Raw genomic sequence first — 13,338 nt, 5'->3', positions numbered from 1 at the left:
TTTTATAAAATACTTAGTAGACGCAAGACTAAGTAGGAAGAAAAAGAATCATAAAAATGTTTTTAAGGAGAACTATTGAGTGAAGAAAAGAGATTGAGTGGGAAGGGAAGTAGGAAATGGTATATAAAGAATGGGATAAGTAGGAATAAAAGGGTAGATCCACGCATTTCATGCTGTTTGGACCATTTTAGAAGATTCCTTTTTTTATTGATGTCGATTTTATTATGTAATGGGCACTATTTGTTTTCCCAATGTTTAGATCTGAGCTCTCTGCCAGAAACTAAATATGATGCATTCCTCGTAACCAATATGGTTCCAATGTATCCTGCTTTCAAACGTAAGTCTAATATTTACCTAGTAGACTATTATTTGTGGAAAGAAATGTTTCTAAATTTACCACTTACCTTTCCTACCTCTCTATTCATTTTAATAATAATAATACCTTTCATGTGTTTAGCCTTTATAATTTTTGAAGAACTTTAATGTAAATTCTCTACTGCTAAGCCAAAATATGAATCTGTGAGTGAGGGAGCTTGGCAGGGTTTTTTTATCCCTTGTTTATAATTAAGAAATTGAAGTCACAAGAAGTGACCCATGAATGGCAGAAGCTGAGCTAAACCAAGTTTGTGCTTTCCTTCTAATCCGGTGTTCTCTCTATTTCAATGCTCAGTGGTTTAAAAGAGTCTTCTCTGTATTTTGGAGGCTACCTGACATTTAACAGCATCTGTATTTATTTATAGAATGTTACAGTAAAAGCCACTAACACCTTTTTCCTTTAGTGGGATGGTGATGTATTCTGAATGTTGACCCCGAAACCCAGCAAGAGCTTAAAGGGTCTCCTGAATCATCAGAGAATTAAGTTCAGTAGGTTTTAGGGCTGTGCAAATTATATACACTCATAATTTCTTTGTATATGACATAAATATTTGTGGATGATAGTGATGAAATGAATGGTATAGGCACAGTGAGCCCTAGCCCCAAAACTGAGTTCTGATCTCTGGAGTGTGAACACTGGCTATGTGATCATAGAAATGCCATTTAGCTTGTCATTTATAAAATTATGAGATTTGATTGCATGACTTCTATGGCTTATATGGATTTGTAACTTAACTGTCCAATGACAAAAACAATCCATTTTCTATTTCTGCTAACAAAGAGTTCATTCATTTGCCTATCCATCCATATTCCATCCATCCATGCATCCCTCCATCCATCCAACCATCCATGTATTCAAAGACGGAGAAAGCATTATAGAGTAGCTTTGACCTCCCTTTAGTTTATTTACAGTGAGCAGACATATATGCTTATAGGAAAGGTAGGAAAAGGAAACACTTCTACATAACTCCACTTTCTAAAGGAGTATTGGGCTGTGTTACATGACTCTCAGGGCTGAAATAAAGTCTCAAAATAGGACACGAGATGGTGGAATGTCATCTACAGAGCTGAGCCTCCTCAACTTGACATTGGTGAAATGGCCAACACGGTTTAGAGAAAAAAAAAAATGTTTATTTGATGTCCTAATTTAGTAAATAAAGGCTTATTCAAAGGTAGAATCTCTTGCCTATGAGTGAAAAATTAAAGTATGCTTTTAAAAGGAGGTTTCCTCGTTTGTTCTCAGCCCCAGCTGAGAAAGGTTTCACAAACCCCCGTAGATCCATTTGTCCTAATATTACATGGAATGCAGCTTCATTGAATTTCCACAAATCAGGGTTTCCTGGATTTCTTTATCCTTTACTGATGCCTTTTTGACCAAGCAGCAATGAAGGAAGCACACGGTACCACCCTGAGGCTGGTGTGGCCAAAGGCCTTTCACAGAGGGCCCGCTGTCCTTCTTCACTAGGGGAATGGTTTTCTTGCATGCCACATTTCTGCGGGTTTGGCCTTTTGACTGTTCTCATTGTTATTTCTTTCCCTCTATGGCTCTCCAATTTTTACGCTTAAGTTAACATTTGAACTTCTTCCCCACTGTCCTCATTTCTTTATTGCAAATAATTATCCATGGTATTTTGGCTCTGGTGGGCTGCTCTGTCTTTCTCATTTAGAATAGAGGATCAGCAGTTGAAGCACTATGGGAAAAATGCCCAAGCATTTTCTAATAAGGGGAGGTAAAAAATGATAACAGCCTGAACCTCAAAACCCCGATGTAGAATAGAGCATGGTAAGTTAAATCTAACATGTTAGAGCCAACTTCTTTGGTTTGCCTTTCCTGTCCTCTTCTGTTATTCCCTTCTTTTGCCTTTTCCCTTTTCCATTCTGCCCCTCTCCTTCCCCTGTGATTGACTATCGTGTAAATTGGAGCTAGCGAGGCCAAGGAAATCCTCTCTAGAGGATGACCATGAAAGTGAGAAATGAATAGCGGAGGAGAAACTAGGCATGCCTAGTCAGGGGATGTGTTTTCCAGATGAAGGGAAAAGCATATGCAAAATCTTACTCTGAAACAAGTTTAGTGAGTTGGGGGACAGGAAGAAAGGCATGTACCTGAGGGGGAAAGGAATAGGAAGAAAAGTCATGGAGGGAGGCAAGGGCCATGGTGGAAAGTTGGGATTTTATTTTAATTACAGTGAGAAATCATCTGGAGTGTTAGAGGTGGGTGTTGTGGAAATGTGATACAATCACATTTATAGTGTAAAAGGGTCCATTTGGCTACTCCAAAGAGAATGGGCTACGGGGAAGGAAGAGTTTCTCCCAAGGTGCCAAGTAGTCTTTTGTGGTAGTTCATTGCAAAGAGGATAGTGACTTGGACCAGGGTGGATGCAGTGAAAATTGTGAGGAGTGGTCAGATTTGGAAGACTGGGATGTATTTTAGAGGTAGCACTAACAGGACTTGTTCACATGCATATGAAGTAAGGAGAGAAGTCAGGGATGAATCCTAAGATTTTGACCTGAACATCGGGGTGAATGCGAGTGCCACTGGCTATGATGGAGAAGCCAAGAGTTGGATCAGGAGTGGAAGAAAAGTCAAGAATTCTGTTTGGATAATTTTTTGTTAGATATGATTATTAGGTTTTCAAATGTACCATGAGAGGGCTGGTTGGGTAGCATGTCTGGAGTTGCCTGGAAAGGTTAGGGCTAGAGACATAAACTTGAGAATTAGCGCATCTATGACATGTGAAAGAAGAGAAAGTAGATTAAAGCCTTTTTTCAATTTCCCACAAACACCATACTTCCCCTGTTGCACATACTATTCTCTGCCTGGAATGTTGTCTCCACCTCTTTGCCTCAGAAACACCCACTTGTCCTTCAGATCTCAGCCTAGTAACCATTTCACCTGTAAATCCTTCCCTGACTGGTTGGGCTACGTTAAACTCCTCTACCATTGTCTCCGTATCTTTCTCTTGGCCGGTTCATAAATGACACACCCACAGCTAATGCTTTAGGATGGATTGCTCTTAAGAATCACAACAGATCTACTGTTTCTTGGCTTGTGACATTTGGCTTGTTTAATGCATCCAAGAGAGAATTTGGCCAAAGCAAGGAGTTTTGTTTACGGAGAACTGATTTTGTTTTTGTACAGGAGTCTGGAATTATTTCCAAAGGGTTCTGGTGAAGAAATATGCTTCAGAAAGAAATGGAGTTAATGTGATAAGTGGACCAATTTTTGACTATGACTACGATGGCTTACATGACACACAAGACAAAATCAAACAGTAAGCTTTTCATTCCCACGCAACGTGTGCTTTTAAATTCCAAGATCTCACTCAAGAATATTTTTCAAATATTCACGTACTAGAGAAGAGCTGATACCTCTTAAACCTGTTGCTCTTCGAATCTCCTTGTGATTTCTTCAGTTCTTTTGGACCTGTGATTAAACGAGGCATTGGTGGTTGGAAAGGAATTAGGATTTGTGATAAATAAATGCACTTTTCATTTTCATGAAAGAAAATGTATCAAAAGATTAGAAATTTTTTAACTTTATTCTTCAACAACTCTTTAGTGGGAAGATGATAATTTTCACTTGTGTTCACTATTTGGGGGGGACTTTTAGCATTCCTTAGGTTTTCTGAGTCAGTACATTTCAATAGGAAATTACATATAAACTTTGGTCAAATCTCATTTCTATCCCTCTCTGTGGTGCTATTAGGGATATAAAAGGATGAGGCATACTCTGTTTATAAGGAACTTACAGTCTGGTGGAGAAAGTAAGAAGATATAAATACAACAAATTCATAATAGGTCATCATTTAATTTTTTTAAAGGAGCTGATATACCTAATATTTGAAGAACTCTTTTAAAAATTTTTAAAAATTTTATTTTTGGCTGCGTTGGATCTTCGTTGCTGCATGCAGGCTTTCTCTAGTTGTGGCAAGCGGGAGCTACTCTTCGTTTCGGTGTGAGAGCTTCTCATTGCGGTGCCTTCTCTTGTGGCGGAGCACAGGCTCTAGGCACGCGGGCTTCAGTAGTTGTGGCACACGGGCTCAGTAGTTGAGGCTTGCGGGCTCTAGAGCGCAGGCTCAGTAGTTGTGGCACATGGGCTTAGTTGCTCTGCGGCACGTGGGACCTTCCCGGACCAGGACTCCAACCCGTGTCCCCTGCATTGGCAGGCAGATTCTTAACCACGGCACCACCAGGGAAGCCCTCTTCATTTAATTTTATACATGCATGAAACAATTAGAGAGCAACACAAAATATGAGAGGGTTTCATTGTGATTGACAGACATAAAATGCTAATTTTTTCCATATATATAACTAATAAAATAGGTGTTATCCTACCCCCTTTCCAGTCATCCATAAGAGAAATTTTATCCTACTTGTACATTTATTTTATTGCTGACTATTGTCATAGTTTTTAGCCCAAGTTATACTGTTAGTTCAATTATAATTTCAATCTTTTGAAATGATTAAAATTAAGGTAATAGAAAACCAGGTAAGGAATTATGAATTTCTATACTATGCTCTACTCAAAATAACTTTTTCTACTTTTGTAACTCATCAGTAGCACTCAGTTCCTAGAATTTTCTTTAGTAAATGAATTCTCTGTACCAACCGTACCAAGTTCAGGATCTCACTGTGGCTGGAAGGGCTATCACTCTCCTAGCTCCTGTGTTTTCTGCCTCTGGTCCATTTTATACAAGTCTATGAAAGCTATTTTCCTGAAACATGGATCTCATAATGGCACTTCCTAGCACAGAAACCTTCAGTGGAGCATTACTGCCTGAAAAATAATGCCCAAACTCTACAACTTTGGCACTCAGAGCCCCCCTTACTTTGGCTTTTATCGACTCTTCCAGACTTACATTTCTACTCCACTGACCTATGCATTATGTCCCACCTCTGAGAATTGGTTCAAGCTGTTTTCTTTGTCTGGAGTATCTTTTTCAGTCTACCAGGTTGAGAGAAAGAGGAGATTCCAGGCATTGAAAACATGGTATTCAAAGATACAGAAGTGGGTTAACACCTGTAAGTGAAAAATGACTCCATTGAGTGAAATTTAATTTTAGTGACTTGGGCAATATTCACTGGCCACCATTCAAAAAAGAAAGCTACTACCTCGGCTATAGTTTGATTTTGCCTTCCTGTTTCAGGTATGTGGAAGGCAGTTCTATTCCTGTTCCAACTCACTACTACAGCATCATCACCAGCTGCCTGGATTTCACCCAGCCCGCCGACAAGTGTGACGGCCCCCTCTCTGTCTCCTCATTCATCCTTCCTCACAGACCAGACAATGATGAAAGCTGCAATGTGAGTTCAAGAACAGTGTCCTTTAGGATTTGCTGACAGAATTCATCTTGGTGTCTTAATTTATATTCCCAGCCTTGAACTAGGACATACTTATCATAAAACATTTGCACTACACAAATGGGTATACAAATTGGATCTTTAGAAAGGACCCAAAGGAAACTTTGCATAACACTTGGGAACTTTGTGCTCTAATGGCTTTTTATTTTTCAGCATAGGGGTGTGTGGGATGTGTGTGCATTTAATGTTGTTCTATTTCTGTGTTTGATTTTGGCAAATGATAGAAGTGCCCACATGTTTTCCAATTTGCAAAAGACATAGATATTTTGTAAAAAGTGAAAAGTAACACAATTTTGGTAATTACTGAAATGAGGGAAGAGTTCTCAGGAGCTCATTGTATCATTCACTCCACTTTTGTGGATGTTTGAAAATTTCATTCATAAAAACTTTTTAAAAAAGACATACACACAGGAATATATACTTTACAAATCAGAGTTTCATTTGCTACTAGTTATGAGGGCAGATGTAACAGGTCACCCCATTCTTAAATAGCACAGATGACTCTTGATTCACTTATTCCAACGTGAAAGGAGGATGGCGCGGCAAAAAAGCCTCAGGAAGGCAGACAGGATCCGTGCTCTGTGCTCCTGGCTCTGTAGTAATGCTGCACTCAGGGACAAATCACATGATTACTCCAGGTTTCTTTAATGTGATGGAAATCCTGTGCTCCAAGGTTGATTTTAGAAGTAATAGTCTCTATGCTTTTGTTTATGTAATAGAATAGGAGATAAAATCTACAGAGGAAGATTTTTAGTCAAGAAGCAGTACTCAAATTCCTTAATTATGTAAGGTACCCTGGGAAGAATGATGGCGTGTTTAACATAGTCACACTCAAGGCAGCCTTCAAGGGGGAAAGTAAATGAAACAAGCACAGAAATTGCTTCACTAAAAGGCAAAGACCCTTAAGAATAGCTTCAACAGAGATTTTCAGCTTCGCGGACAAGGCAGCTTTGGGGCTATGGCTTCAATTACAGGTGAAGATTGAAGCTATGACCATCCAAAACAAAATAACAGGTGCAGACAAAAAATTGAAATATGGCTGAAAAAGCTAATTAAGTTGGCTAGAATATTGGAAATGAGGATCATAGTGGGAGGTAAGGTTTTCAAGTTTGCACGGAATCAGATTTAAAGTAAAAGTAGTCGTGGTAGTAGTCATGGTGGCCATAGTAGTAGTAGTTATCATTGATTGAGTCCATGTTACTATCCAAGTACTGTGCAGGTCCTCTCATTCATTACTTCTGAACATCTCATTACCCTATTAGGCAGATATATATGAGTTCCTCCCCCTCCCCTTTTATTAACTCTTGAGAAACCTGTAGCTCATAAAGAAAAAGTATGTAACATGGTTACTGGTTCGTCAGTAGAAAAGTAGAACTTTAGATTCAAGGCCTCTGATTCCAAAAGCCCATCCTTTTTCAAATTTATCAGATTTCTATAGTGGAAGCTTGGGGCCTTAAGACTTTTTTCTCATTGCACAGACATTAGATAACCACGGAAAATGTTTACGCATAAGAACAACATTGTAGACTCTGTTTTGGGGACATAAATTTGAATTGGAGGGGATCAAGCATGGTCCTCAAAGGTCTTTGGCAAGATTCCCAGGATTGAGGGAACAGAATTTGAACTGGGTGTGGTCTTGGAAATTTCTAAAGGAAGGTGGAAGGCAGCAGTACTGTACTGGAAGGATAAATAAGATCTTAGAAATAATTGGATGGGAGGTGGAGAAGCAAGGGCACTTCAAGTGAGAGAGGAGCTGTCCTCAATTAATTGGCTCGACTCTCTCAATTTTGATTGTTCGTAGCCCACGAGACTAGGTAATGGCATACCCGAGAGGGATGTAATGCCTCTGGATAGCATGATGTACTTTTTTGAACTTCAGTTTTACTAAAATCTTGTTGTGGGGAGGTAAAATTTTTGTAAAAAAGGAAACACATATTTTATGGAGTTAAATTCAAAATTGCCATACATGTTTAAGATAAGGCAGAGACTACAAAGACATTTCAGACTTAAAGTAGGCCATTTAAGAGACACCTCAGTTCCTGGGGGATGTATGGTCACGTTTCCCTGTCATTAGGGGAATTTGGTGATGCAGGAGTTTGAAAAACGTTGTTCTGAACTCAGCTCAGAGGCAGTTCTTTATTCACCCTGATGTTACAGCTGACGAAATCCACTGATGTCCTCATACATCTTCCTCTTTGCACAGAGCTTAGGGGTATTTCTTATAGAGTTCAAGGCCAGCATGCCTCTTATTGAAGAACCCCCTGCCTACGCAGACACCTGTCCTTGCCTTAAAGTCCACCTTAAGACTTCTGGGACTTGAATTCACAAATTCACTTGGGAGGAAGTTAGGGAGAAAAGGCAGGTGAAGGATAAATGTCCATAGCAAGAAAAACACTAAGCAAGTTCCTGGACTGTGCTTTCGTTTGCATTAATGTGTAAAGTTATTTATTTTTTTAATTTATTTTTAAAGTTTTTCTTTTCCTCTCTTGGAGCACATGAACTTTTATTCGACTTTTATTAGTTTTGCATTTTGTACTAGAGTCTCCTGCCGCAAATACTTCTGTGGATTGCTAGCAAGAGGCAGAAGGCATTTTCTTCATGTGTAACATAGCCCAGTATTTTGACTAACTGGAGGCTGGATTTTAGCCTGTGAGAACCAGAAGAGAATGCCCCTCAAATGAAATTGGCAAATCACTTCCCAAGGAAAGAAATAGCCAAAGACAGATTTTCCCCCAAATTCGTATAATCCCGGCTAGCCATTATTTAAATTAGGAAAAATCTTTTCATCTCTTGTTCACACATTCAAATGACTTACATTTACAAAGGAAACATTAGATTTACTGACCATTGAAAAATCAAATAAATGAGTCGAATATGAAAATTCTCCCGAAAATATCACTTCATGCTTACTCTGCTTACTCTGAGGGGGTCCCGACCCATTTGGAGACCTCCTACTTCGTTAATTATATGGTCACACTGAGGATTGGTCAGTACCGTTGTGGGTAGAGTTATATTTAGGCCTGTTCTTTCCTATGACTCGCAGAGATCTTGGTTAGCTTGGGTTAGGAGGGTGGGGCGTGGAGGGTTAAAATCCTTATTTCCCCCAGCCTGCAAAGCAATTTCTTCCTGTTTCTTCATTTTGCCTGGGATGGCCAGGCATCAGTTTTCTGAACCAACACCCTCCTGTACATATTTAGCACTGGCACAAGCTGCTGGAGCGCCCTGTCCAGGTCCGTGTGGGTTGGAGCTTTCTGAGAAAACCCAGTGCAGGTTCTTGGGCTTTGATGGGTCGTTCATTGAGACCACTTGCAGTCAAAGACTTGGGCAAGGGCATGCCTGAACATTCTCAGCCCTGGGACTCACAGCTACCCTTCGACTTGTAGAAAGACTTTTGGAAGCCATTGCAATTCCGGAGGCATTTGGGAATAAAATTATTGGCCAAGACCCTCCTGCCCCATGTCTACTGACGAAGGTAGACGTTTCTCCATATTCTCAAGGTTCTCGGATCTCGTTCCTTCTCTCAAGTTCCCTCAAAAGTGAAAGAAGGTATTTTTTAAATGTAAAGGACTGCTTTATCTGCACTGCCTTTTTGTTTCTACTTAGATGTGAAATAAATTGTTTAGTGTGGGACATTTAAATGTCTTTCATCTCGAATTTGTGCCAGTGAGGCAATTTTTGGCAAGTAGTTAAGACAGAAAGTGATTTCCTTCCTTCCCATCATGGGAAAACCCATGATGTTGTTTCCTTACTTTACTCATTTTTCTCCCCTTCTTCCTTCCTCTCCTTCCTCCTTCCCAGGGAGCTGAAGTAAGCATTATTATTCTTATGAACGAATGAAGAAACTGAGGCCTAGAGAGGTCAAGCAGCTTCAGCAAGGTCTCACAGCCAGGCAGTGGAAGAGTTGTGATTCCAACTCAGGCCTCTTGGGCCCCAAAGTGCAGGTGTATCAGCTGAGCTGCGCAGAGTCGAACTCATCCAAATATCGATTCACTGCCGTCCAACAGATGATGTCCTTGATCTAGCACATTCTTCTGAAGGACTAGAAATGCACACACATCATTTTGTGCATTGGGCACAAGCTCTTTCTTTTCCTTGGGAGGCAGAGGAGCATTCCTAATTCCTCATGCTCTGTACTTCTCATTGCAATTTGACAGCAGGGGAAAGAAACACATCACTGAATTCTCCGGGGCCTTTGGTTTTCCCAATTTTGATTTATGTTAGGAGAACATATTGCATCAAATGCCGTTTCGTACCACACATCTGGTTTATTTGGTACAGCTAATTGCTGTTGAAAATGTTCACAGCCAAGGGCCAGTATTTGTGGCCCGTTGCCAGCAGCACTGAGGGAGAGAGGCGGGGAGGCCAGGAAGGAATAACACGCCTTGGCTTTGGGTGCAGGAGTATGTAGAGGTCATTTGTGGACGTGGAGCAAACGGACCGTGTAGAGAAACTCCTTTGGAAAATTCTGACTCTGTACTCCCTTTCCGTTGCAGAGCTCAGAGGATGAGTCAAAATGGGTAGAAGAGCTTATAAAGATGCACACGGCTCGGGTGCGGGACATTGAACATCTTACCAGTCTGGATTTCTTCCGCAAGACCAGCCGCAGCTATCCAGAAATTCTGACACTAAAGACATACCTGCACACATATGAGAGCGAGATTTAACCTTCTGATCCTCTGAGGTGCAGGCTTATCAACTGGTGTATATTTTTATATTATTTTTGTATTTATTAATTTGAAACCAGGACATTAAAAAAAGTTAGTATTTTAATCCTGTACCAAATCTGACATATTACGCCTGAATGACTCCACTGTTTTCCCCTAACGCTTGATATAGGTAGTCTTGTGTTCTGAGTAGAGCTTGTAATAATTACTGCGGCTTTTGCATTTTTAGTGGAAGCTTCTAAATGGTGCTGCACATTTGATATTTGCATTGAGGAAATATCAAGTTTTCAATGCACAGTTGCTACATTTAGTCCTGTACTGTATTGAAATACTGATTTTGTAAAGTTGCATTCACTTACTGTTAATTATGACAGACATATTTAAGCCTTATAGACCAATCTTAAATATAATAAATCACACATTCAGTTTTCTTCTGGTTTTATTTGGTCTTTATTTCACATAAATTAGAGTGTTTGCTTCTGGTATAGTTCATGCATAAAATGTACACATTTCTTGTATTGGGCCCTCTTCTTAGTTGGATGTAGTTCACATAGAAAAAAGGACATCCTTAATATTCAGCTGTGGTGGCCTGGATGAGATAGATGAGGTACATATCTATGGGAAATCAGAAGGGCTGAGGAAAAGAGGAACCAGAAGAACTCCTGAATATCCTCTCTCACCTATCTATTTTAAAAATATCTTGAAGTCTGGAGGAACAGGTTCTTCTGATCAAGTTGTTTCAAAGCTTTTATTAGGGCTTCCCTGGTGGCGCAGTGGTTGAGAGTCTGCCTGCCGATGCAGGGGACGCGGGTTCGTGCCCCGGTCCGGGAAGATCTCACATGCCGCAGAGCGGCTGGGCCCGTGAGCCATGGCCGCTGAGCCTGTGCGTCCAGAGTCTGTGCTCTGCAATGGGAGAGGCCACAATAGTGAGAGGCCCCCGTACCGCAAAAAAAAAAAAGCTTTTATTAGACTCAACAAGAGACTATATTAAGGCTATATTCTGTATAAGTATCAATGTAAAAACCAGGGAGAATATAAAGAGAAATAAGACACTGGGATGAAATATAGACATAAATGTGTAATTAACCAATCAAAGTTGAGCATAATAAATGCCAAGTGAAAAGTGTTAGTAATCATGCAATATGACAGAAGGGTCTGAATGATAGGTGGGGTGATTTTTGATTGACCCAGTTGTGGCTTTAAGTAATAATGAAGCACAAAGTGAGGAATCATTCAGAGATTTTCAGTCCTTCTGATTGTGTCAGGGAGAAAGCTGCATCTTAGTATTGCCATGTCTTTAACAGTTAGTAATCTCCCATAAGAAAAAAAAAGAACAGCACTTTTTTTTCATCATGTTAATTTTTACAGTAGCCACGTTTTATGGTCAGTGAAATGGGTTTTTAATTTCTATAAATTCTCCTTTAAAAGTAAATCTGCGTAAGAAGGAAGACATTGTGGGGACTTCCTGGTGGCACAGCGGTTGAGAATCTGCCTGCCAATGCAGGGGACACGGGTTTGAGCCCTGGTCCGGGAAGATCCCACATGCCGTGGAGCAACTAAGCCCGTTTGTCATAACTACTGAACCTGCGCTCTAGAGCCCACGAGGCACAACTACTGAGCCCGCAAGCCACAACTACTGAGTCCGTGAACCACAACTACTGAAGCCCATGTGCCTAGAGCCCATGCTCCTCGACAAGAGAAGCCACCACAATGAGAAGCCTTCACACGGCAACGAAGAGTAGCCCCTGCTCACCGCAACTAGAGAAAAGTCTGTGCGCAGCAATGAAGACCCAACACAGCCAAAAATAAATAAATAAACAATTTTATTTTAAAACAAGAGGGAAAACATTGTGTTAAATAAAAAATACATAATAACAAAAGTAGGACAGATGGTAGTGGGGATATGCGAAAAATCATGAAGGTGGTATGAGAAAAACCGATGTTTGGGAAACACAGATACGGGAATACGCTGGAAGAAATGAACATGGTAATACTGTTGACATCTGTATTTATCCAGCAGCTGCTATAGTCCAGGCATGTCTCTGGCACTTCATATGCTTTGTCTGTAAATATTGAAAAGTGAGGAGCTCAGAGAAGATTTTATGGAAAGGGGAAGCATGAAGCTGGGAATGGAGAAGGCTTGAACTGGGCTTTGTAGTTTGGGGTAGGTAGTGTGGAAGTGAAAGCGTGGGCGATCGTTAGTCAAATTCATTTCACCTGCCTTCATGAATCAAAAATACTTGCGTGTCCTCCAAGTGGCATGTAGCCTAAACAATAGGACGCTTGCCCAAGTTGTTTTCCAGGAACCTGGAGTCAGCTTTGTCTAGTTTGAGCTGAGCTGGTTAAGACTGGATAGGACCACCAAGCCTCCAACTGGGCACGCGCGAGTGTCCACTCTCGGCGACCTTCTGACATCACAGGGCCAAAAACTCCGCCTTCAGATCGTGCTAAGTGCCTCCACTTTTTAATGTGCAGAGGCCTGTGGCTTAGTTACCCCTGCACAGAATGATGACTGACTACTGCACCTTTTTCCAGTCACCTTTCCCTACAATCCTTGTGCTCCCCAAGCCTCAGACCGCCCTGCTTCTTTATTTTTTAATCCCATAAATACCCCGAGCTCCTTGCCATCTGGGAGGCGGCTCTGAGATGCCTCCTCACTTGGCTGCCTTTCAAATAAATCCTCTCTCTGCTGCAAAACTCAGTGTCTCAGTGTTTTGGTCTGCTGCAAGTCAGGCAAAACAAACCTGGTTTGGTAACAAAAGTATGGTAGAAATGAATTGGGATATCACTCGTCATTGATTTAATATTCAGTAATGATTGATTGAGCATCTACTGCATGCCAGTACCTATACTTGCTGTTGAGGTTAAAACTAAATAAGATAAACATGGTTCCTGCTGTCGCAGAACTTACACTTTAGCGGGAGAACGAGACCACTTA

General features: G+C 40.7%; 1 protein-coding gene across 1 annotated transcript in view; it reads left to right on the top strand.

Annotated features, from left to right (window-relative positions):
* ENPP2 (ectonucleotide pyrophosphatase/phosphodiesterase 2) overlaps positions 1 to 10,831 on the top strand; it is a 107,375-nt gene extending 96,544 nt beyond the window's left edge. Inside the window, 4 exon segments of the mRNA XM_024741317.1 lie at positions 260 to 337; positions 3,515 to 3,647; positions 5,523 to 5,679; positions 10,230 to 10,831. Of these exon segments, the coding sequence (XP_024597085.1) occupies positions 260 to 337; positions 3,515 to 3,647; positions 5,523 to 5,679; positions 10,230 to 10,400 (539 nt within the window). The 3' untranslated portion in view covers positions 10,401 to 10,831.
* The last annotated feature ends 2,507 nt before the right edge of the window (positions 10,832 to 13,338 follow it).

Source organism: Neophocaena asiaeorientalis, unplaced genomic scaffold (genome assembly GCF_003031525.2).
Source record: "Neophocaena asiaeorientalis asiaeorientalis breed wild unplaced genomic scaffold, Neophocaena_asiaeorientalis_V1.1 scaffold177, whole genome shotgun sequence".
NCBI classification, from domain to species: domain Eukaryota; kingdom Metazoa; phylum Chordata; class Mammalia; order Artiodactyla; family Phocoenidae; genus Neophocaena; species Neophocaena asiaeorientalis.
The sequence above is the reverse complement of the archived record's forward strand: the minus strand, read 5'-3'. Positions and strand labels throughout refer to the sequence as shown.